Source organism: Nannobrachium achirus (genome assembly GCF_963921795.1).
Source record: "Nannobrachium achirus genome assembly, chromosome: 2".
In the NCBI taxonomy this organism is placed as follows: Eukaryota; Metazoa; Chordata; class Actinopteri; order Myctophiformes; family Myctophidae; genus Nannobrachium; species Nannobrachium achirus.
The window spans coordinates 26,764,388-26,790,041 of record NC_137811.1 but is presented as its reverse complement, the minus strand read 5'-3'; the positions used below and the strand labels follow the sequence as shown (position 1 = coordinate 26,790,041).

The 25,654-nt window shown below is 42.0% G+C and overlaps 1 protein-coding gene across 1 annotated transcript in view; it reads left to right on the top strand.

The window, feature by feature from the left end:
• ascc3 (activating signal cointegrator 1 complex subunit 3) overlaps nucleotides 1-25,654 on the top strand; it is a 296,191-nt gene that overhangs the window by 174,199 nt on the left and 96,338 nt on the right. The window contains exons 16-21 of the mRNA XM_080751624.1: nucleotides 2,673-2,864; nucleotides 5,170-5,394; nucleotides 11,693-11,812; nucleotides 12,969-13,133; nucleotides 15,581-15,667; nucleotides 17,696-17,872. Coding sequence (XP_080607750.1) covers nucleotides 2,673-2,864; nucleotides 5,170-5,394; nucleotides 11,693-11,812; nucleotides 12,969-13,133; nucleotides 15,581-15,667; nucleotides 17,696-17,872 — 966 coding nt within the window. The remainder of the gene's footprint in view (nucleotides 1-2,672; nucleotides 2,865-5,169; nucleotides 5,395-11,692; nucleotides 11,813-12,968; nucleotides 13,134-15,580; nucleotides 15,668-17,695; nucleotides 17,873-25,654) is intronic.

Below are 25,654 nucleotides of genomic sequence, written 5' to 3'. Positions count from 1 at the left end.
TTCACTTTTGTAGATTTTAGTATATTTTGATACGAATACTTTTTTTTATTTTGAATTCCATACTTTTACTTTAACAGAAGTATTTCTACATTGCGTTATTGATACTTTTGCTTGAGTAAATGGTAAATGGTGCATTTACAGTATATAGCGCTGTTATCCAAGGCGCTTTACAGAGATTGTGCATTACATTCACCCATTCACACACACACATTCATACACCGATGGCAGAGGAAACCATGCAAGGCACCAACCTGCTCACCGGGAGCAACTAGGGATTCGACACTAACTCTGGGGCAGCCCGGGATTGAACTGGGAACCCTCCGTGTTCTAAGACAGCAACTCTACCCTTGAGCCACTCCCGCCCCTTCCCAGGGTTCCCACGGTCATGAAATTCCTGGAATTATTTTGAAATTAGAAAAATATTTTTCCAGTACTGGAAACGTTTTTGAATTTATCAAGGGTCCTGGAATGTCCTGGAAAAAAATAGCTATGCATTGTCTTGGGTTATTGAATTTGTTAATACCTCTCAAATGACAAATTAAACATGGGCCAAATTGTCAAATATTAGAGACAGACATTGTGAAAATAGCCGATCTACATGCTCACAACGCCTCGCAACTAGATCTGCTTTTTTCACAATAGAACCGTGTTATACAAAATTCCTCAACTCTAAATGCTCGCTAGGGTGCCGGGTCCCCAGTTAAAACGTGATTATTTTGGGGGTCACAGCCTGAAAAGGTTGAGAACCACTGGCATAACACTACCTGTCTTTGGGCATTGCGTATAGGAGTAAGCAACCTGTTATTGAGCTGAATTATTGTCATATAGTCCTGGCAATTGGGTTAAATATTCTGGAAAAGTTTTGGAAAGGTTTTGGAAAAATGAATTGGTAAAACTGTGTGGGAACCCTGCCTTCCAATGTACTTTTCCCGACCACTGATCTCCTGTCCCTCTTGCCTTTCCCATGGCCCTCCTCCTGTCCTCTCTCTAACCTCTGGTCCTCTCTTCCTCTTGCCTGTCAATTGTGTGCCCGGTACGTTTTGTGCTTCCAAAAGGAAGTTTTGATATGTCCAGCAGTCATTCCGGGCCCCTTGCCCGGTCGTGTAAGTCGTCCGTGTTGGCTCGTGATAAGTGGAGATATTTTACAAAGTACACGTTTTCAGCCAGAACTTTCAAATGGATATGACACTACAGGACAATATCGTTCTCCCAGGCTGAGGAATAAATTATTGGGTGAGTACAAAAGTAACGCGCAGCGCTTTAGGGCCGCGCAGATTCGCTGCTAACCGCCGCAGATAGGGACCGTTCTATGGCTCTATTTGAGGGATTACACGAAGTGTCAATCGACCGAAACATTCTACATTCTAGGGCTAGCAAGGCACCAACCTGCTCACCGGGAGCAACTAGGGATTCGACACTATAACTTCGACACTAACTCTGGGGGAGCTCTACTCTACCCCTGAGCCACTCCCGCCCCTTCCAATGTACTTTTCCCGACCACTGATCTCCTGTCCCTCTTGCCTTTCCCATGGCCCTCCTGTCCTCTCTCTAACCTCTGGTCCTCTCAGGGGTCTTCAACAGGGGGTCCGCGACCCCTAGGGGGTCCGCGGAGGTACTGCAGGGGGTCCGCGAAATTATTGCTAAAAATAAAAAAAATCTAAAAAAAAAAATCTAAAAATGTTTTTTTTTTTTTTTTTTTGCCATTTTTCACATTTATCTTAACTCATTGACTGCCAAGGCACGAGTTTCACGAGTTATTACAGTACTCCCAGGCTGCCACAGCCCGAGTTTCCCGAGTTGGAAGCCATTTTGAAAAAAAAAAAAAAAAAAATCAAAAATTTTTTTTATAAAAAAATTTCTAAAAATGCCTCAAATGTATTAGTCATGATTGCAATTGCGAAATTGCTTGTTTAGCCCCATAACAAACACATCTTTCAAAATGTCAAAAATGGCTGTTTTGTCTGACTTTGAAGGCTTGTATCTCATGAATGCCTGAACGGATTTCCAAGCGGATTGTTTTGTTTGAAAGCTGTTAAAAGGTACTACACATATGGTGCATGATCTAGGCATGGGCGTGCACGATCCGTGCACTAAAAATTGATCCGTGCACTCGAAATTTAGGAAGGTGGCAGTGTTTGTTTTGTCTGACTTTGAAGGCTTCTTTCTATCTCATGAATGCCTGAACGGATTTCCAAGCGGATCTTTTTGTTTGAAAGCTGTTAAAAAGTACTACACATATGGTGCATATATGGTGCATGGGCGTGCACAATCCGTGCACTAAAGATTGATCCGTGCACTAGAAATTTAAGAACGTGGCATCCTGGTACTTGGCGGCCATCTTGAAAAGGGCATTCAATGAGTTAAAAGAAATCATGATAGTATCCATTTTGAATAGCTTGAATACATGATTACTATGCAATTGACAGATTGTCGATATTATTGACATGGTTCTCAGTTAATAAGTAGCATGTTTAGAAATGGTAGTGGTACGGCCCACCCTGCTCGCTGTAACTTGTACATGTTTTAAAAAAGAAATATGTCGTAGCCCCGACCCCCCCACCCTACGAGGTAGTAGGGGGTCCCTGCTCCATCCCTCCATCAGTTTGGGGGTCCCCGGCCTGAAAACGTTGAAGACCCCTGCTCTAACCTCTGGTCCTCTCCTCATCCTGCAGGTGGAGCGCTCCAGGAACAAGCAGATGAGGGAGTTTTTCCCGGAGGGCTTCGGCATCCACCACGCGGGCATGCTGCGCGCCGACCGCACGCTCATGGAGAGCATGTTCTCCCGGGGCTACCTCAAGGTGCTGGTGTGCACCGCCACGCTGGCCTGGGGCGTCAACCTGCCCGCCCACGCCGTCATCATCAAGGTTTGAACCCCCGCCCCCACTCCCTTTAGCCTTCTTGTTTTGCATGTTGTTTGCATTTGAGCCAGAGAGCCTGCAGTGAACAGGAAGTACTGTAGGCCTATAAGCAGTGTTATGTATTCATATGTTGTCAGACCATAGAATGGTATGTTATACTGTGTACCATCCAGCCAAATAATATTATATTTATATATATATATATATATTTATTTATTTTTCAAATAGAAATTAGTTTCAAAGTCATGAAAAATAAGTTGTTAAGGGCTGTGTTTGTGTGTGTCTGTGTGTTCAAAACATTATAAAAATTATGTTTTTATGTAACCACATCCACCTGTATAAGCCTGGTTCAGGTGACCCAGCTGAGGTTAGTCCCACCCACAGTGTTTCTGTATGGTAGAAAAGTGGAGGGGATGATGTTATGATGACATTCATTTGACTCGGAGGCTTTCTGCCTTCTGGAAGAAACCAACAATACACAGGGAAGACATATTTGCATAGTATAACCACACCGGGGGGTCTGTTAGAGTAATGTTAACTCCATACACACATACAAAACAGAAAAAGTCCAAAACTATGGCACGCCTCTTCTTGTATGTTTCCTTTATCATCACAGTGTGTGCATTGTTTTGTCATTTCTCATAGTACAGTAACAATAAGCACTGTTGGGTTGATTTCTCTGGTGGGGGACGGGACGGGTCAGTAGGGCTGTCACAATTATTACATAATCATCTAATCGCAATTATTTGAGGTAATCGCGATTATTTTGCATAATCGTCATAATCGTTTCCATGTTGAGAAATGTTAATATAGTTTCAAACACTTTTAAAAAGTAGTGGAATAGCAGATCTACAAGCTCACAACGCATCGCATCGTGACGCGTTGTGAGCTTGTAGATCGGCTATTTCCACTATCAATGTTATTTTTTAAGTATAAAGTTGTAAAATATGCCTGTCATTTCTTTGTATATTTAGGTTATGTGTCATATCTACCTTGTGCAACTTCAAAGCCTACAAGCCAAACAAAAATATAATTGTCAACGAAAAAACACAATTAAATCGTTAATCGCAATTATTTGAGCGACAATTAATCGTCATGTAAAATGTCATATCGTGACAGCCCTACGGGTCAGTCACATTCCCTCTGGCACAGGCTTTTCTCTCCTCGCTGCCTTGCCAGCCAAGAGCGATGGGGAGGGCTTTATAATCTGAATAATCCCCCTCCCCATCCCTCCATCTCTCTTGTTTCCACGGCAACAATAGGACACCAGTGTTAATTTCATTGACTAAAACTATGACGAAAACTAAACAAAAGCTAGACTAAGCTATGATGACCAAAACCAAGACTAAATATACTGACAATTTCGTCAACAAATAAAAACAAGACTAAAATGTTAGGGAGGGACTAGTGGAGAAGAGATCCAGTAGAACTAAGTCTGAAAATAGCAGATCTGCATACTCACAAGGCGCTGCGCTGCGACTCCTTGTAGATCGGCTATTTTCAGCATGCAACCAAGTTCAAAATCAGCCATTTTGACTCCATCGAGGCCTGCCAATGTACATTTTTGTCTACAAATTCAACCTAACTCTAGACAAAAAAACAAAAACTTTTCAGATGACTTAACCCATTTAGGCCTAGAATTATTGAATGCTTTAACCAGTGAAAAATAGCAGATATACAAGCTCAGAGCGCGGCACTCGGTGCCGCGCTGTGAGCTTGTATATCTGCTATGTTTGAAAAAGTCGTGAAAATATGTGCAAATCTTTGAATATATGTATTTTCAAAGTGAATGTTTGTAACTCAAATTTTGCTTCTGGGTTGTCCCTGGAACTAAATATTTTGGGATGGTGGTCCGTGGCCAAATAAATATCATTTTGGGGGTCCTTCACATGAAAAGGTTTGAGAACCATTGACATAGTAGTCTCTCAAGAACAGACTAACTGAGCTCCAGTTAAGTGAAAAGGACCTTTTCTTTGACGATGGCTGGCCAGATTGCTGACATAGAAATATAGGTTTTTCAAAAAATCTTAGAAGGATTCAAAAGACACTTATAGAATCGGGTCATCGGTTCTAATTTTCACGATTAAAAAAAAAAAATAGCAGATCTACAAGTTTGCAGCGCGGCACCGAGTGCCGCGCTGTGAGCTTGTATATCTGCTATTTTTCAATAGTTAAAGCATAAAATAATGATACACAATGATGTGTACCCGTTCTAAATGGGTTGAACTAGACTAAAAACCAAATAAAATTGTGTTCAAAAGACAACGACTACTAATTCTAAATGTGCTGTCCGATCTAACACTGCCCACAGGGCACTCAGATCTACGACGCCAAGCGCGGCTCCCTGGTGGACCTGGGCATCCTGGACGTCATGCAGATCTTCGGGCGCGCTGGGCGGCCGCAGTTCGACAAGCACGGCGAGGGCACCATCATCACCACGCACGACAAGCTGAGCCACTACCTCACCCTGCTCACCCAGCAGAACCCCATCGAGAGCCAGTTCCTGGACACCATGGCAGACAACCTCAACGCAGAGGCACGTGCACACACACGCACACACACAAACACACACACGATTATAAAATTTAAAGGGGAAAACCACCCATTTTCAATATTGAACTATGTCATTAACCCATTTAGAACGGGTACACATATTGTGTATCACTATTTTATGCTTTAACTATTGAAAAATAGCAGATATACAAGCTCACAGCGCGGCACAGAGTGCCGAGCTGCAAGCTTGTAGATCTGCTATTTTTGAAAAGTCATGAAAATTTGAATTTTGACCCGATTCTATAAGTGTCTTTTGAATCCTTCTAAAAAAACTATGTTTCTATGTCAGCATTCTGGCCAGCCATCGTCAAAGAAAAGGTCCTTTTCACTGAACTGGAGCTCAGTTAGTCTGCTCTTGAGAGACGACTATGTCAGCGGTTCTCACATTTCTTCACGTGAAGGACCCCCAAAATGATATGTATTTATTTCAATCCAATCCAATATTTTTTTTGCTATTTTACTTAACCTGCGGCCTGCGCTGCTTGTAGAGACGTGGGTGGTCCTGGCTCGTCCATCGCTTTCCAACGAGCCATTCTACGTGTTCCGACGATTTATTCCATTGAAAATGGTTTAGAATAAAGTTTAGAGCCCCCCCCCCCAAAAAAACTCTATTTTTGCGCGACGTATCCGAGGTACCAAAACCGAACAATTCCGGTTTCTTTAATAAAATGAATTAAATAATCGGAGGCCTCGACGAAGCCCCCGTCTAAATTTTGATCCAGGCCGAAAACCGCGAGCTCTTTCCACCGGCCCGTAATCGGGTAACGCCGCCGCATCGCGCCGCCTAATCCAATAGATTCTCACGTCTTTAGAGACCTTTTTCTCTGAACTGTGTTCCTATGGCAGCGGAAAAAAACTTTTTTTGCGGCTAAATAGCCTCAAATCGGGCTTCTAAAAAAAAAAAAGCCGATAGCTAACTGTTAGCTCTCTTCATCCGGTTCACGTTCATAACACTGTTCACAGTGAAATCCCAATGCACTTCTGCCTGGGTACCCGGATGTTATAGCGAAGGCCTATGGAGAGATGTCTGGCACTTTAGCGGCCTCTTGTGGCCCCTGGCAGTCATCGTGTTAATAACTTTATATGAATAGTGGAAATAGCTGATCTATGCATTTTGAGCTTGCAGATTGTCACGCAATATATAGTAAGTATAAATTGGCATAACTCTTAATCCCATCGAGAACAAGTTCTTGGGAAAGCTTGGTAGACCGGGGCGCCCACTGGCCTACCGGGCCAGGTGCTTGCCACATAAGCTTTGATGCCTGACAGAGTGTTGCGGGTTCGAGTCCCGATCCCGACGACCTTTGCTGCGTGTCACTCCCCATCTCTCCCCATTTCCTGTCAGTCTACTGTCCTATCAATAAAGGCATAAAAGCCCACAAACAAATATTTAAAAATAAATAAGCTTGGTGGACAACCTCAACGCACACTAAAATGCACCAGCATGCACAACGCACACACGTGCGAACGCACGCACAGAGACACTTGCACTCAAATCATTATACCGTACAATTGCACACTCACAAACCCAGGTACACATGCACAAGCAGAACCTTTTTTTTTTTTTTTTTCTTTTTTTTGGCAGCAACGATATATGAATGCACAACCAGATACACTCGTGCACATGAGTCATTCATAAAAGAATGATGCGTAGTCTTTCCTTTACTACTAATCCTTAGTTAAAAGCGTTGGCTACGAGAATATAATGTTCTCCCCCAGGATATGTGGTGTCGACCTGCCTCACAGTTGTCCAGATTGTAGCACGTTCTGCTGCTTAATGAAGCGACGTGCCACGAAGGAAGCCAACAGATGGTGTCTGGTTAGACACTGACACTGGTGGAAGGAAGAAGTACACACGTTCTTTTTAGTTTAAGTAAAAAGTACAGTAGCAATGTAGAAATATTGTGTGTAAAGAAGGGGTGAACATATCGTCGTTGTCGGGTGAAAACCTTGTATGTCCAAATACCGTTCTGTGTTCGTTTTGTATTTACCATTTTGAAAATGACAAACAAAAAAAAAGAGTCTAAACAGTAAGTAAGTAAGTATATTCAAAGAAGGGGCAGGGCAAGGATAGAAGCTCTGACACGTACACTGGTGCCAACCAATGTGAGCTTGTAGGTCGGCTATTTTTTTTGCCAAAAGCAGTCCAAGTACGGTTGCAAATGAGGTCCGGTTCACTAAGAAAAATAGAGGGATTAAGTGGTTAATGTAAAGGTCACATTTTTACAGACTGTAAGTGTAAACGAATAATACAAATAAGATACTATATTCACAGAGCTTTTAAAGAGCTGTGGAATAAAATGATTGCTTTCCCCACAAAATCATTATTGTGGTTTGGAAATAATAATTTTAATAACTGTCGGTTTCCAGAATCATTGTTGTGTTTACCTCTGTAAACAGTGTGCTTCTGCTTTTGCTGGCTAAGGTAACCAACATTCGGTACACTCTGCGTTACAAATGGATGAATAAACGCTGAGGGTTTTACTGTCTGCAGACACACACACACACACACACGCACACGCACACACACACCTCACTGGTGTCTCTCACTGGACATCCATCCCTAAGGAAAGACAAAATGACATTATCAATCATTTATATAGGTCCGAATCACAAGATGTTATAAGAAGACACTTTACATACTAAAGCAGGTCAAGACCATACTCTTAAATTCCCTCCCAGACCCAGAGCTTGGCCATGACAGCAATGGGGAAAAAAAACTCCCTCTGAACTGGTTCTAGGTGGGTGACCATCTGCCTTGACATGAGAGAAGCACATCACTTATTTATGTGTCCCCCGACCGCGAAACCAAGGTTGGCTTTTGAAGAAGAGCTTGCCAGTATTAAATAATTCACCAGGGTATTCTGTGTGCCTTTATTTTGGTTTTGTTTATTTGCATTATTGTCGTTTTTTGATTGATTGAATACTTTATTAGTCATACATGTAAACAGCCTGAGGTACAGTCACACATTAAGGCTAAAACAAATACAAAACACTACAAAGGAGAAAAGGGAAAACATCAGCAGTGAATGACAGCACCCTTCTGTGGGAAATTGCATTTCACTCCCCTTGTGGTCTCCTGATAGATGGATTTACAGGCCAGTTTTAATGGATGGTGTCAGGGCATTTCACATTATGTTGGCAGAGTAGTAATGTTCCCATCATGTTTGTTCTATATTTGGGGAGTACCAGATCATTGTCACTTGTATTGGAATTAGGTGGTTCATGGGCTTTAGGCCGATAAGTAGTTGGTGCCAAGGAACAAACTTGAATTTCAAGGACAACCATAACTCTGAATGTTTACAAATGGACATGCACAGGTCCATTTGTACACTCAGTCAGAGTTACAGACCTGTTAGGGTCCATTTGGAACCATTAAGGAATCAAACCGTTAACATGGAATTGTTAAAGAACCGGAATGGTTAAACTCATTCTGTGCCAAATGCCAAAATGGCTCCAAGGTAGATGTGCCACGATTTTGTATGTTTTTCTTTACTATGCAATGAAAAAAAAATGTTTTTTTTATATATATATTTTTTTATATAATTTTCCCCACAGAAACAGACACTTATTGTGATTCAGTGGCAAAAATAATTTTGTCAATCAGACAAATGGTTCCAGAGATAGAGCTGTTTGAATGAAAAAAAGTGTCCATCCACTAGAATGAACACACATGAACACACATTTTCTCAATCAGCTAAACGGGGGAGCGAACACACAAACAGAGAAAAGCATCTCTTTGATCTCAGGTCATTTTGACATCTTTTAAAAAAAAAATATATATATATATATATATATATATATATATATATATATATATATATATATATATATATATATATTATTATTATTATTTTTTTCTATACAAAAAACACAAAAACCGTCAAAACCGTCATTGGCACCCTGGGCTTTTGAAAAAACCCACCAAAAACCGTCATTGGCACAGACTGAGTTAAAATCCTAAAGGATCCCAACCCTGTTATGATGACGTTCCGCACCAAATCTACAAGCTCACAGTGCGTCACATCGCGACACACTGTGAGCTTTTAGATCGTCTATTTTCGATGCGGTACAGAGTACACACCACCAGTGCGCAATGACTTTAACCCGACCTTTTGCACGTCAGCAATCTGCCAGCCTCTCCCATACTCAAAGTTAGATTTGGGGCTGTGCGTAGCTTTCACCGATGCTGCTCTACAGCTCAACTATTGTGAGGCGGGTTTGGAGGGAGGCCAGGCCAGGGGAGATGATGTCGTACATCAGGCGACATGACACCCATAGCCCAGAGCTTTTTCTCCCCGTGACTACAGGGTAGTAGACTACAGTGCTTGCAGAGCCAGTCACCAATACTAGAGTCCATTAAACCCTAAAACCCTTTTGTTATGTTTTATACTGTTGATCAATTGGTGCTTTGCTCTCCGATTCATTTTGACAGAAAGTCACCAGGATTCCGACAGATGTTTGACATGCATTGGAATTGTGAAACTAGGATAAAAACAAAAGAATCACATATTTTCTTCCATTTACCCACTGAGTAACCACAGTGTAGTTATTAAACATATGGAGTTCTCCAATAAGATATATTCTTTATATAATAAAAGTTTTATCTATTAACAGTAAGCAACATCAGATATGCAATGATGGAAAATCATTGCATTGTTGTATATCTAAAAAGGAATTGTGTCTCTAAATATATAAATATCACCTTTTATTCATTTCGCTCTAGCTAATTAAATTAAATTAAAAGGAGCTTTATTTGTAGGAGAAGACATGCGGTTACACTTGATGCACACCTCTTATCATAACGATTCCATCATAATTCCACTGTGGGATTTCAACTGAAATACCCTGCATTTCCTCAACTGTCCACAAGATGGTAGCAGAGGCTAGTTTTCAATGGTGGAAAGCAAACTAATATGTACTGTATTTTTACTCTGCTGGAGTAGTTACAATTTACAATACTTTTACTTCTACTCCACTAAATCTCAGAGGCAAATATTGTACTTTTACTCCACTACAATTATTTGACAATGAAATCACTAGATTTTGAATATTATTTCAAAACATATGAACCACTTCAGCCCTATAAAGACTTCGGCTATTTGAAAATAGCTGATGTACAAGCTCACGACGCGTCGCATGTAGATCTGCTATTTTCAAAAGATTTGATACATTTAACGAAAGATTTCTGCACGATGACAACTTTTACTTTTGGTACATTCAGTCCACTTTGATACCAATTACTTTGTCCTTTTACTAATTCTGAACACCAGACTTGGTACGCAGAGTATTTCTACATGGTGGTATTGATACTTTGACTTCAGTGAGAGTCAGGGACGTGCTGGGCCAGTGATTCAGCCCGGGAAAAAGAGTTGGAGAGGCCCTCATTGCACGCTATAGAGAGAGATCTCTATAGCGCTGCTGCTACTCAAAGATTTGTGACAAAGTGACAAGCCAGTGGGCCAATAAGTTATATTTCGTCGTTGTCGGGTGGAAACCTTGTATGTCCAAAACTATTTGTTTTGTATTTATCATTTTAACTCATACCCTGCCAAAAAAGATGTTCTTATAATAAAAACGTCTTTAAAACGTCTTTTTCACTATGGACCTCCCTGCCAGACGTCTTCTGAACGTCTTTTTTTTTAAAATAATAAAAAAAAAAAAAATTGAAAAAAAGATTTTTGAAAAAAAAAAAATTGGACCTCCAACAGTGTACTAGGCATGATCGCGATCGCGAAATTGCATGTTTAACCCCCATACCAACCCCATCTTTCAAACATGGCAGCCATGTTTGTTTACATTTGAAGAAAACATAAGGGCTCCTTTCTCCTGAATGCCTGAACGGATTTCCAAGCGGATTTTTTTGTTTGAAAGCTGTGAGAAGCATGCACATGCATAGTGCATGATCTGTGCACGAATGTGTGCACCAGCGTGCACACTATTTTTTTAACCCTTTGTTGGCGAACCGGCAATATAAGAGGTCATCCCACTTTAAATATGGCACCGACTGAGTTAAAAGTGATTTAAACTAGTGAAAACAGCCGATCTACAAGCACACAACGCCTGGCACCGCGAGGCGTTGTGTGCTTGTAGATCTGCTGTTTTCACTACTTTTGTACAAACAGTTTAATTTTTACTTTTGTGCAAACAGTTTATTTTTTTTCCTAATGGCCAGCCTGGACCGGCCGGGAATGAACCGGCCGTTCGGGAGTTGTCTCGCTTTTCCCAATGGCCAGCACGTCCCTGGTGAGAGTGTATATGTAATGTCTCCTTGTCTCCAGGTGGCTCTGGGGACCGTCACCAACGTGGACGAGGCAGTGAAGTGGCTGAGCTACACCTACCTGTATGTGCGCATGAGGGCCAACCCACTGGTCTACGGCCTCAACCACAAGGCCTACACGGTAGGACATTCACCAAGTATTCGAATATTCAAATATCAAAGTCATTATTCGACGTTGTTCACCGAAGTCGAATATTCGCTTATTTTTTTATTTTTTTTGTTTTCTCTTTAAAAAATATATAGTTTATAAAGCTTGGCTACTAGATAAGAAGTCATAAGAATGAGTTGTCAATGCCCCTGGTGGATGAATTTGTTAATGCTCTATACCAGCGGTTCTCAAACCTTTTTAGGCCGTGACCCCCAAAATAAACATGTTTGAACTGGGACCCCCACCCTGACAAGCACTTGGAATTGTAGGTAGGCCTATTACATTTAATGTGACTCGGTTCCACAGAAATATTGTGAAAATAGCGAGGCGTTGTGAGCATGTAGATCGGCTATTTTCACAATGTTCGCCTCTTGCTTACTTAATATTTGACAGTTTGGCCAGTCCTGTCGAATATTCAACTATTCGAATACTCTGAGGTCGAATAATTAGAATACTAAAAATCACTATTCGTGAATGCCCTACTACACGGTAGGACATGTCACTGAGGCTCCCTCCCTGCTGCTGATGGTGCCTACTGCACTGTTACATACTGTATGTTTGACTGAGAGTGAGAGTGTAGGACTACACATGTAACCAAATGGACCCGTGCTTATATTCTCCACTTCCACGATGAGCATCATGGAAGATAAAAATGTTTTTCACCAAAGCATACAGATTAAAGTCTCTCTTCCCCATATCTATCTCTCTCTCTCTCTCTCTCTCTCTCTCGCTCTCTCTCTCTCTCTCTCCTCTAAGTGTGCGTGTGTGTGTGTGTGCGTGGAGTGTCCACACAAACACAATTGGCTTGTGTTCGGGGGAGGGAAGCCGGGCGGGGAGGGTCATATTTATCAGTACACATACTTCTACTGGCTGGGGCGGCACCTGTCAGGGCAAGGCAGGGGGGAGTAGGGTGGGAGGCTCTACGTCCTCCTGGTGGGGGCTCCTCACTGGCAGGTGAGCCAATACCATACAAATGCAGTGAGCACATACAAAAATGTGTGTGGAGAATAATTAATTGGCACAACGACCAAATTGGGGAGAAAAAGAGGTAATAAGCCACAACAACAAAAAATGTAATAGAAAACAAAAATGAAAAATACTAATGAAAAATCAAACTTGTGTTGTCCAGATGGACCCAGGCTTGGAGCTGTACAGGAGGGATCTGGTGGTGCAGGCTGCCAGGAAGCTGGACAAGGCCCGGATGATCCGCTTTGAGGAGCGCACCGGATACTTCTCCTCCACGGACCTGGGCCGCACCGCCAGCCACTTCTACATCAAATACAACACCATCGAGGTACCGTACTACGTCTCTACGGCTATCACATATAGCCGGTCTAGAGGGGCAGATGCAAATTCCATGCAGAAAAGAAGCCGGTGGATCCCTAGGGCTGTCACGATATGACATTTTACATGACGATTAATTGTCATTCAAATAATTGCCGATTGACGATTTAATTGTGTTTTTGTCGTTGATAATTACATTTCTGTTTGGCTTTTAGGCTTTGAAGTTGCATATGGCAGATATGATACATAACCTAAACACACAAATACATTACTGACATATTTGACGACTTACTACTTAAAAAATAACATTGATAGTGGAAATAGCCGATCTACAAGCTCACAACGCGTCGCGATGCGACGCGTTGTGAGCTTGTAGATCTGCTATTTCCACTATCTCTGACATTTTTCAACGTTCACGATTATGACAAAATAATTGCGATAATGTCAAATAATCACGATTAGACGATCATGTAATAATTGTGACAGCCCTATGGATCCCATCAGTTCACCGATCTGTGCCTGCCACAACATTTGGCACATGGAAGCTAATGGAAGGTTGACTCCCACAAACATCCTATGCCAGAAATGTCGGCAGGTTTGCCCTGGCTTTTCTTTTAGAGACGAAAGTAAAAGCCTGGGTACTGAGGCTACATCACATAATACACCATAGAGCAGTGGTTCTCAACCTGTGGGTCAGGACCCCCAGATGATTAACTTAATGTGAAACATTGTTTTCCCACTCAACAGTAAACAAACCAACATAAAGTTTAAGTGTATAGAGAGGGCTTCTGCACATTTCTAAAGTGATAATTTAAGGACTTTTTAATACCTCTAAAATGGCAAATTAAACTTTGGCCAAAATTGTCAAATATTAGAAGCAGAAATTGCGAATATAGCCGATCTACATGCTCACTACGCGAGGCGTTGTGAGCATGTAGATCTGCTCTTTTCACAATAGAGCCGTGTTATACAAAATGTAATGCCTCAACTCTTAGTGCTCGTCAGGGTGGGGGGCGGTCCCCAGTTAAAATATAATTCTTTTGGGGGTCGTGGCCTGAAAAGGTTGAGAACCACTGCCATAGAGGTACCGTACTGCATCAATTCTACATCAAATACAAGACCATAGAGGCACTGCATCACTACTACGTCAAATACTACACCATGGAGGCAATACAGTACGTCACTGACTTGAAAAAGACTGCAAGGTCGAAGCGTCGTATTGTTGCCGCTGTGCGGTGAATAAAAAACGGGAGCATTTAAAAGTGAGTTGCGAGGGCCCATCTTGTTTTTCACTGCGTTACTGCTACATCAAATACTGTACCGTACAACAGCATAGTATATCTCCACTGAACAGACACACTTTAACAAATAGATGCTTTGCCCGTGCCAACAGCACCTCGCAGGTAGAGGTGCTTGTTGTTTACACCCCACTCCATCAGATTTAGATGTGTTGGGATAGATAACCATACGGACTACTTTTTCAAAGGGGACACATCTCATATATTGTTGTTCTTTTATGTACTACTGCAGCGTTGCTTTGTTTCTCCTTGGCGTTGCTGCCTCGGAGACGAGGCCTCATAAGGTCATTTCCATTTCGTGATTGCATTTATCCGTGTCATTATATATTGTCACTATCGGGTAGAAACCTCGTATCTCCAAGTTTCAAATTTATATGTTTTTTCGCAAGGTAACATGCTTCATCATACAAGGCCGTCGCACAAAGGTAGTGAAAACAGCAGATCTACAAGCACACAACGCCTCGCGTTGCGAGGCGTTGTTTTCTTGCTTGTAGATCGGCTTTTTTCACTAGTTTTAATCATTTTTAAAATGATAAATGCAAAACGAACTGTTTTGGACATACAAGGTTTTCACCCGACAACGACGATATGTAATGAAAGTAAAACCTTTGGCATTGTTGCTACCTGACGTGTGTCATCGTTCCCATGCCTCTGTATTCTGTGTCTTGATGTGTGATTTTATGTAAAGCATTTATTGTTCCATGTGATTTATTAACTTGGGACACACAGGCATAAACCACTGACTGCAGATGGGAATCAGTAATCCTAGTTTATACTGATAAAGAAAACACTCACAATAATCATATCACAAAGATATTAACTTGTCTTGAAATTGTCCGTCATACACTGGACCTGAGTTGGCTCTGTAATTGGACTTTTTCTGTCTACACCAGATCTCTTTGCCAAAAATCTAAGATATAGAATATAGCTCGTAAATCTGCTATTTTTGGCTTAAGCCATATATACATCCCAGAATATGGATGCTGGGTGCATGTGTAAAAATGAATATATTTTCATTAACGTGATAATATTGTTAATCGCAATCATTTTGTCCACAATAATCGTGACATGAAATCTTCATATTCTCTTCTATGAATCTTACTGCACTCAGATTTCCCTTGTTGTTGAAATGTGCTAACACACTTGCCTTGCCACACAGACGTTCAACGAGCTGTTCAACTCCCAGAGGAACGAGGCCGACATCCTCAGCATCGTGTCCAAGGCCGAGGAGTTCGAGCAGGTCAAGGTGAGTGAGAGGGAAGAGAACCACAGCTGTGTTCACTGATTATCATATCTGTAACACGCCAGTGTATACCAGTGTTCATTTTGACAGCAGTTTCTATTTAGTTTTAGTCATACTGTAGTCTTTTGAATAACATTTTATTTACCTTTAGTCATATTTTAGTCATCTGAAAAGTTTATTTTGAGTCTAGTTTTATTCAACTAAACATCATAAGATTTTAGTCGACTAAATCTGCAGTTGAGTTTGTCGTCAAACATGGTGGCGTCGTAACGACTGATTTTACACTTAGCTGATCTACAAGCTTGTAGATCTGCTATTGTCAGATTTATTCTGCATTGTGTGATGGCGTCGCACAACGAAAATACAAAGTAGCCGATGTACAAGCTCACAATTTGTAAGCTTGTAGACTTGAGTCATAAGACTGATTATCAATCAGTCTCTTTGAGAGCCAATCGCTGCCTCTGGCCATTGTCCTTATATTACAGATTTTGTGTCAGGCCAGCGACAGCGTGCCTGCTGTGTTCTGATATGATATGTTTGTAATGAATATTATTTATATTCATATATTATTTATACAATATTATTTCACTTAATGTTTTGTCTATTCCACAATAGAGACTCTAGGATTCATGTGGTTACTATACCATATACCAGGGGTCTTCAACGTCCTTTTCAGAGACTTCATAGATAGCTTCATAGACTTGTTTGCCAACAAGTCAGTGTGTTGGATTCATGTTAGTGTGTTTTTATTTTCTATATACACCAAACCTCTTTGCATAAAATAGACGATCTACAAGCTCACAACGCCTCGCACCCCCGCCTCGCACTATGAAGTCCAAAGCACTCAATTGACGAGTAGCATACTGTACATCACACATGGAGCGAGTTTTACACGTGACTTTTTCCAAATACATGTGCTTCAAAGATCTGTGTTCTCAGAATGTATTTAAAAAAAAAAGGGTAGGAAGGAGGCAGCAGACAGTTTTAGCACAGATGTCCCATGGGCTGTTTTGCATTGAAGCACACAGTGACATTAGAGCCACCGCAAGATGCAGCATGTGAGCCAGAACGCTGTTTTCTCTTGAAAAGTGAAACTCGGAACAGCAGAGCTGTGATTCTGATTATGAACTTTTTTTAATTTAACCCAGCCTTTATTGGGGAACCAGCTTTTTACAGTATTTGCACGTACGTGCAACACCCCTGGTTATTGTTAGAAAGAGGCGGTTGTTTATTTGCGACCTGCTTCGTTGAGTTTGAGCTTTTAATACGGTATTCATTGTATTCCCTATATAAAAAAGGCAATAAAAAGGCAATTATCGTGTGTGTGTGTGTGTGTGTGTGTGTGTGTGTGTGTGTGTGTGTGTGTGTGTGTGTGTGTGTGTGTGTGTGTGTGTGTGTGTGTGTGTGTGTGTGTGTGTGTGTGTCTCCCTATGTGCATGCTTTTATATCGAGGGCTTGAAGCTCAAAGGGCACAACTGACAACATTTTACAGGACATCTTTTCATTGATTGTTAATTAATTTAATTAAAAACAGCAATAAAAAGTAAAATTTTAAAATAAATTCATAGAAGCCTAATCCGTATTGAAGTATAGATTGTTTAAACATATCCATACATAGCCATTATGTAGACAGATTCATGTCTATCCTATTATTTCCTTTTAATATATATTATACTGTTTAGACTGCCGATAGGTTCTTGGCTTACCTATGTAAAGTTGCTCTGCATTAAAGGAGTAGTTCACCCCCAAAATGACTTTTTTTTTCTATCAATTACTCACCCCATGGAGTCTCTTTGTAGGCCCATTGATTCCGGATGGATCTGGAATCAATGGACATAAATGTATTATAATCAAATTATTGTTTTAGGAATGTGATAAAAACAAAAAAATATTATTGAACTCAATTCTCCATGGTGTGAGTAATCGATAGAAGAAAGGTCATTTTGGGGGTGAACTACTACTACTACTTTAAGCGTCTGCTAAATGCCTAAATTGTGTGTGTGTGTGTGTGTGTGTGCGTGCGTTGTGCAGGTGCGCGACGAGGAGATGGAGGAGCTGGAACAGATGCTGACCAACTACTGTGAGCTGCCGGCTGCAGGCGGGGTGGAGAACGGCTATGGCAAGATCAACATCCTGCTGCAGACCTACATCGGCCGAGGGGAGGTGGACAGCTTCTCCCTCATCTCTGACCTCTCCTACGTGGCACAGGTCACTGACACACACACACACACACACACACACACACACACACACACACACACACACACGTAGGGCTGTCATGATCATGACATTTTACATGACGATTAATTGTCACTCAAATAATTGCGATTAACAATTTAATTGTGTTTCTGTCGTTGACAATTACATTCCTGTTTGGCCGGTAGGCTTTGAAGTTGCACATGGCAGACATGACACATAACCTAAATATACAAAGAAATTATTTGCATATTTGACAACTTTATACTTGAAAAAAGAACATTGATAGTGGAAATAGCAGATCTGATGCCACGCGTTGTGAGCTTGTAGATCGGCTATTTCCACTAGTTTTGAAAATGTTTGAAAATATGAACATTTTTCAACATGTAAACGATTATGACAAAATAATTGTGATGCTGTCAAATAATTGCGATTATGTCAAATAATTGCGATTATGTCAAATAATTGCGATTAGACGATTATGTAATAATTATGACAACCCCCCCCCCCCCCCCCCCCCACACACACACACACACACACACACACACACACAGTGCTCCAGTGATGCAGCGAAGCATCAACCGATCAAAATACTTTATTAGTCAGAAATGTAAACAGCACAAGGTTGCAGTCAGGCTTAAGGCTAAAGCGATAACATCAAAATGTCACTGTGACTTGTTTCCATTGTTTTCCTATGTATTGAATTCATCAACACACCATAAAAATAACACAATAACGCATGTCATCAACAAATACAAAACACGTACATGTACAAAGGAGAAAAAGGGGGGGAAAACCTTGGCAGTGAATGACACCTCCTTTCTGTGGGAAATTGCATTTACCTCCCCTTGTGGTCTCCTGATAGATGGTTTTGGAACAAACCAGTGTTTTACTTATTTTTAATGGATGGTGTCCGGGCATTCCACATTTTGGTGGAGAATGTTCCCATGTTTGTTCTATATTTGGGTAGTACCAGATCTATTGTGGCTGTGGGTGTCACCCAGAAGAAGTAGTTAGTTAGTCAGGTATGAGGCTATTGAGGCCATGTTTTTGTTTCAACACTATCACTCTACTCTCCTCTTTCCCCACAATTCCTGCCCCATTTCGTAGATGGAAGAAGAAACAAATTGTTGCCATTAACCAGCTCGCTGTGCTATTTAGCCCTACCCTTTTCATTGACACTGTGGGCTCTATTTTGAAGTACCAGCTCTTATGCCTTAACTTCTAGGCCTGTCCATACTGTCTCTGACCACCAAACTTTTCGTTGGAAAGGTCCGGTTCAACTACAAAATGACTCACTCGCATCTTCTGAAAAGCATTACCACGAATTAGAGTTCGGAAAGCTGCACCTCGGAAAGTCGAACTCTCTGATGAAAGGTTTGGTGGTCAGAGACAGTATGGACAGGCATAAAAGATAAGGCATAAGAGCTGGTACTTAAGACAATCAAAATCGAGCCCTGTATGTCTTAAAGGTGATACACCATGAAAATTCACTTTTCCTATTTTAAAACCTTTTTTTGGGGTCCCACTAGCACCTTCTATCCTCACAAAGTCCCATTTCAGACCGTTGTGTCTTTCTCTGGTTTTGGGAAGGTGGAGGTTAAAAGCATCCCACGGGTTCTCAAAACAGGCTGTCCAGATTTGCTGCCTTTCGTGACGTCATAAACGGCCGTTTTTTAAGAAAAACATTTTTTCTTTTTCTTTTTTTTCAAAACATTTTTTTTTTTCAAAAAGATTTTTCTTTAAAAAAAAAAATCTTTTTCAAAAAGATTTTGGGGGGGTGGCGCAGTTCAGGCCAAAGGTGGTACTGCAGCTGAAAATGCTCAGAGCCATTCAAAAATGAGAGGCTCTCTATTCAGGAGTGGTAATTTAGCCTCAAACCTTTTGAAAAATGTTTTGGGGACATAAACAATATGACATAAATACTTTTTATTGATTGATTGATTGAAGAATTTATTAGAAGTTTGCAATAGAAAAAAGTACAGTTTCATGACAGTACAAATCACTGGTACAAGGTCAACTAAAAGGAGATCCTAGAAAGCCGAGGCTTATTTCCACAGGAACCACACTTTAAGTATCTCATATAACATTGAAAGACAGACGGATAGAACATAGTACTTTATCTAGGATAATATCAGTTTCAAAAGCATAACATCAAGGGGGGGGGGGCATGGGGGCTTAGTCTATTTACAAGTCACGGGTAGCTGCTGTCTGAAGGTGACTTTTCATACCAATTTTGAAGGAGGCTAGGGATTTGCTCTCCTTTAGGGCTTGTGGAAGGGCGTTCCACATGTTGATGGTATAGCAGGAGAACGAGTTAGCGCCTTGTTTAGTGTTAAATCTACGCTGATGATGATTAGTGGAGCTGCCTCTGGTGTTATGATCGTGAACATCCTTGACCTTTAAGAAGTAGTTTGTCAGGTACATGGGAATCTTGGAGGTGTAGTGTATCTTGTACACCAGGCCCATTGCAAGATGCTGTACTCTGTCAGCTACTTTGAGCCACCCCACGCTTTCGTGGTGATGCTCGGTAATATGCATGGTGTATCACCTTTAACTGTCACCTGTAGGTTTGTGCATCACTCTCTGCATGCAGTAGGACAACTGTACTCTATGTCCACCGTGTTGAACAAGAAACACCTGCCGATGGACTTGATGTCTCCCAGGCCGTAGTAACTGTAGACAGCAGACACGCTGTCGTCTATCAATCACCAGTTTGAATCTCTCCCCTGTTTCCCATTTTAACACTCTCAGAATTAACCTGTTATGTGCTCCCCCTCACCGTTTGTTTAACCCATTTAGGCCTAGGATTATTGACTGCTTTAACCATTGAAAAATAGCAGATATACAAGCTCACAGCCGCGCTGCGAGCTTGTAGATCTGCAATTTTTTGAAAAATCATGATTTTTCTTTGCAAGTCTTTGAATATATCTATTTAAAACATTTGTAACTCAAATATTTGCTTCTGGGGGGTCCCTGGAACAACATATTTTGAGTTGGGGGTCCGTGGCTAAATACCTGTAATTTTGGGGGGTCCTTGACATGAAAAAGTTTGAGAACCACTGATTTAGAGGAAGGATTTGGAAGTCGGGTCAAAGATAGGGTCAAAGATATTCAAAGACTTGCACACATTTTCCCTTTTTTTTTTCACGAGCTACAAGCTCGCAGCGCGGCACTTGGTGCCGCGCTGTGAGCTTGTATATCTGCTATTTTTCAATGGTTAAGGCATAAAATAGTGGTTAAAGTGGCGACTCGGGCGCGTTCCAGGTATTTGAGTGTTAACCTGGAAGGTTAAACAAACGGGCTTCCAAACAAACTTTATAAAGCGAAACAACGCGTTGGGCTTGACAGCGCGCTGTGAAATGTGAGCTTCTATTTACCAGGCTTAAGACACCATCAAGAACATCTCGAAGTTCACGATTCAAGGTTTCTTTATTGTTACGTTTATGGGTGCATAGGAGTAACATTATATTGTTAGACATTGTAGCAGCAATAATAGTAGTAAACAATAACATAATTATACAACAAGGAAAATAGAAAAGGAAAAAGGAATAATCAAGAATCAGAGAGTAGCAGCATATCAGTCTGATCACAACTATGATCTTTCTTTTTTTAAACTTTTTAGGCCTTTATTGATAGAATACAGACAAAGAAAGAAAATGGGAGGAGAGAGAGAGAGATGGGGAGTGACACGCAGCAAAGGGGATCGGGACTCAAACCCGTGACAAGTTGTCAGGCTACAAACGAGCCTAGGAGCCTGTACCACTGGGCCAGCAGTCCGGGCCGATCTCTGATCACTGTCATATCGTCGCTGTCGGGTGGAAACTTTTCTTTTTTCTTTTATTTCTTTTTTATTATTTAAAAATATCCGATCTACAAGCTCACAATAGATCTGCTATTTTCACTCTTGTATAATGAAGTAACGAAGTAAGGCATTCATTTACAAAAAAAAACAAAACAAAACATTGAAATATGGAGATAACACAGATTTCCGTCCGCACTCCGCAGCCACGATACTCAGTCACATTCCTGGAACGAGAGAGTCTGCTCTGATCTGCGGGCATGTCCCAAGTTATCATATCACATGGAACAATAAATGTGTTTCCTGTTTTATCAGCGACCCCCATTGTTAGGCGGCATTAAGGGGGCTTGGTGGACTGCCACAGTGGATCTGACGAGCGGGCATCATCACGGCTTTATCCTCTCCCAAGAAATCAAATGTTCTCTCCAATGTGGAAATTAATATGTTCTCTGTTACATATTTCACAGTGACTGATAGCCTGGAATCTTACCCCTACCCCCCCAACACACACACACACACTTCTTTTTTCATTTTCGCTCTTCTCATCCCTCTGCTGAAGCCATCTATCCAAGATTTCCCGCAGTAACCAGTACCATGTGGCCGAATAGTTGGAATAGCTCAGGCAGATTCCCTCTTTGCTCCTAATTCGCCCGATTTCAGATGTTGTATAGCCCGGGAAGGGGAGCCTGCGATGATAGCCTCCTCCTCCGTACTGGACATCTGATGTTTGAATCAGACTGCGGGACACAAAAGGCCTCGCGTTGCGATACGCCCACACTGCCAACCTACTGCTGGGACAAAGGATCTGTCTGTCTGTCTCTGTCTCTCTCTCACACACACATATGTACACACCCACCCTCCTACTCACACACATGTGCACATTATGGGGGGTTTTGCATGCAACAGTGGATGCATGCACGCATCCATAAACACCCACCCACCCACGCACACACACAGAGACACACTCACACACACGGCTAAACTAGCCCATTTAGGCTTAAGATTATTGAATGCTTTAACTATTTAAAAATAGCTGATATACAAGCTCACTGAGCTTGTAGATCTGCTATTTTTGAAAAAGTCGTGAAAATGTGTGCAAATCTTTGAATATTATGTATTTTTAAAGCAAACGTTTGTAACTCAAATTTTGCTTCTGGGGGGTCCCTGGAACTAGATATTTTGAGATGGGGGTCCGTGGCCAAATACATATAATTTTGGGGGTCCTTCACGTGAAAAGGTTTGAGAACCACTGACATAATAGTCTCTCAAGAACAAACTAACTGAGCTCCAGTTAAGTGAAAAGGACCCTTTTCTTTGACGATGGCTAGCCAGATTGCTGACATAGAAACATAGGTTTAAAAAGAAACCCTTAGAAGGATTCAAAAGACACTTATAGAATCGGGTCAAAATTCAAATTTTCACGATTTTTCAAAAATAGCAGATCTACAAGCTCGCAGCGCGGCACTTGGTGCCGCGCTGCGAGCTTGTATATCTGCTATTTTTCAACAGTTAAAGCATAAAATAATGACACGCAATAATGTGTACCCGTTCTAAATGGGCTAGAGCAATGGCTTTAGCAAATGTGGGATTGAGCAGTTCTGCAGCTCTCGCACTCGATCGCCCAGAGAGAAGAAGTTATTATGGCCTCGGCAGAGCAAAGGCTCCAGAGGTCACCTAAACGTTTACGACATCAGAAAAACGTCTTTTTTTAAGACACACACTCAACCTAAACAGCAGCAGGGGTTGAAACCTGAAGAGTGTCATTTTATCCCAGAGGTTAGACGTGGGAAATGGGAGAGCTCCCTGCCGTATGAGGCACTTATTGGCTCTGTTGGTTGTGTTCAGGGGCGTCACAAGGGGGGGGGGAAAGACATTTTAACTCAAATTTAGCTTCTGGGGGGTCCCTGGAACTAAATATTTTGAGATGGGGGGGGTCCGTGGCCAAATACATATCATTTTGGGGGTCCTTCACATGAAAAGGTTTGAGCACCCCTGACATAGAAACATAGTTTAAAAAAAAAAAGTATTTATATTATGTGAAATATATATTGAAAGGCTTGCACAAATGTTCACGATTTTTCAAAAACAGCAGATCTACAAGCTCACAACGTGGCACTCGGTGCTGCGCTGTGAGCTTGTATATCTGCTATTTTTCAATCGTTAAAGCACAAAATAATGCGTGTTAATGTGTTCCCCGTCTAAATGGGTTAAACCCCTCCCCCTATGAAGAACATTCATGGAGGGCGCGCAGTGAATCCTTGAACCCAGGGCCCAGAATTTGGTGCGACACCCCTGGTCGTGTTGATGATTCTGTTGAACATCGATGCGATGCAATGCCGGAGGGTCTAGCCACCGCTGCCCTCCTCACTCTCCTATCTAGCATCAGGGTCTTGAGCTCTGCAGCGTTAGCTAAGCTGTTGCGCCGCTGTGGATCTACGTATGTACAGTGGTGCCTTCCCGGGCGCGAGTTTAGAAACTCTAGGCTTGCTAAGGGAAGGAGCGCTCGTTTTCAACAGCGTCGGCAGGTTAGCTACTCACCAGTTAGTTTTACTTCGTTTTACTGCAGGTTAAGGTTAGGGTTAGGGTTAGAGTTAGGGTTAGGGTTAAGTTAGGGAGTGAAGACTTCAATATATTGTCCTAGGCAAAGTCAATGCCTAAGATGCAGTATAGAGAATAGTGCTTTCGCCATCTTGTTTTTGAAAGAAAGAATGTTGCAATTTTAGATTGGGTTGGTTCCCCTAGTTCATAAAATCATACAGGTCATCTTGTAGTTTATGTCCTGTGGGTTTTATGTGTGAGACTGTGCCGCGGTCCAAGTGACTACCATGGAGCGCTCCCTACCTCCGGTTCAGCCAATCACAAGCTTCAAAAATGAGTGCGGGCGTGGTTTTCCCTTAGCAAGCCTAGAGTTTCTAAACTCGCTTCCCGGGCTTTGCCCTGGGTTGGCTCCCATAGTGTCAGTTCGCTTGCCACACATTATCTTATTTTGAAAATAGCAGATCTAATAGCTCTCAACACGTTGCGGCCTTAAGGTTTAATGTGCTTCAAGTGATTTCGATGATACATTAACACATTTTGCTGTGGACCCTATGGAACCCCCCTTAAGGACCCCACTTTGAGAACCACTGCAATAGTTTACAGATATAAATCCATAAAATATCCATTTGATCAGATTTTTTTTCTTCTCTGAGAGTATACAATGGAACCAAAAGGACACATTCCATTTATACACTCTCAGAGTTACAGACCTGCAAGTGTCCATTTGGTCTCATCTGTACACTCTCGGAGTTATAGACCTGTAAGGGTCCATTCGATTCCTAACTTTCATTTAGCTGCAGTGGACCCCCTGGAACCCCCTCAAGGACCCCTGGGGAGTCCCCAGACCCCATGTTGAGACCCCCAGATCTCAGCACAGCCAGGCCTGCCCAGTCCATCACAGAGTGCCCCCCCCCCCCCCCCCCCCACTGCTAGCTTTCAATCAGAACGCCGCCAGACTTAACGAATCAATCAAGAGGAAAGAAAAAAAAAGAGTTTCGCGCCTCGCCAATCAATCAGATCCCGTTAGCACCTGACCAGATCAATCACGGCCCAGACCGGCCTATCAGCGAGCAGCGTCCCACCTCCCCTGACCTATCCCTCCTCAAAACAGACACGAGCAATCCATCAGCACACAGCTGCGTCTGACCCGTCTGTCAGAGTGCCGCCAACGCGGCCCTCTTGATCAGATGGTGATGAATCGCTGCGTCTCGCCCGCTTGACGCACCGTTCAAGTGCTGATGACTTTCACTGTAGCGTGAATGTTTGCCTGTGTCCTTTACCCACTCTCAAGTTCTGACTGCTGGGAACACTTTGTCTTGGGGGAGAGAGTTCTCCATCACACGTTCCAAAAAGGGCAGACCCTCTAAAGCAGGGGTGCCCAAAACTGCCAGTAGATCACGAAGGCCGTTCAGGTAGACCCCATGCTATGCCCTGAAATAATTACATAACACAAT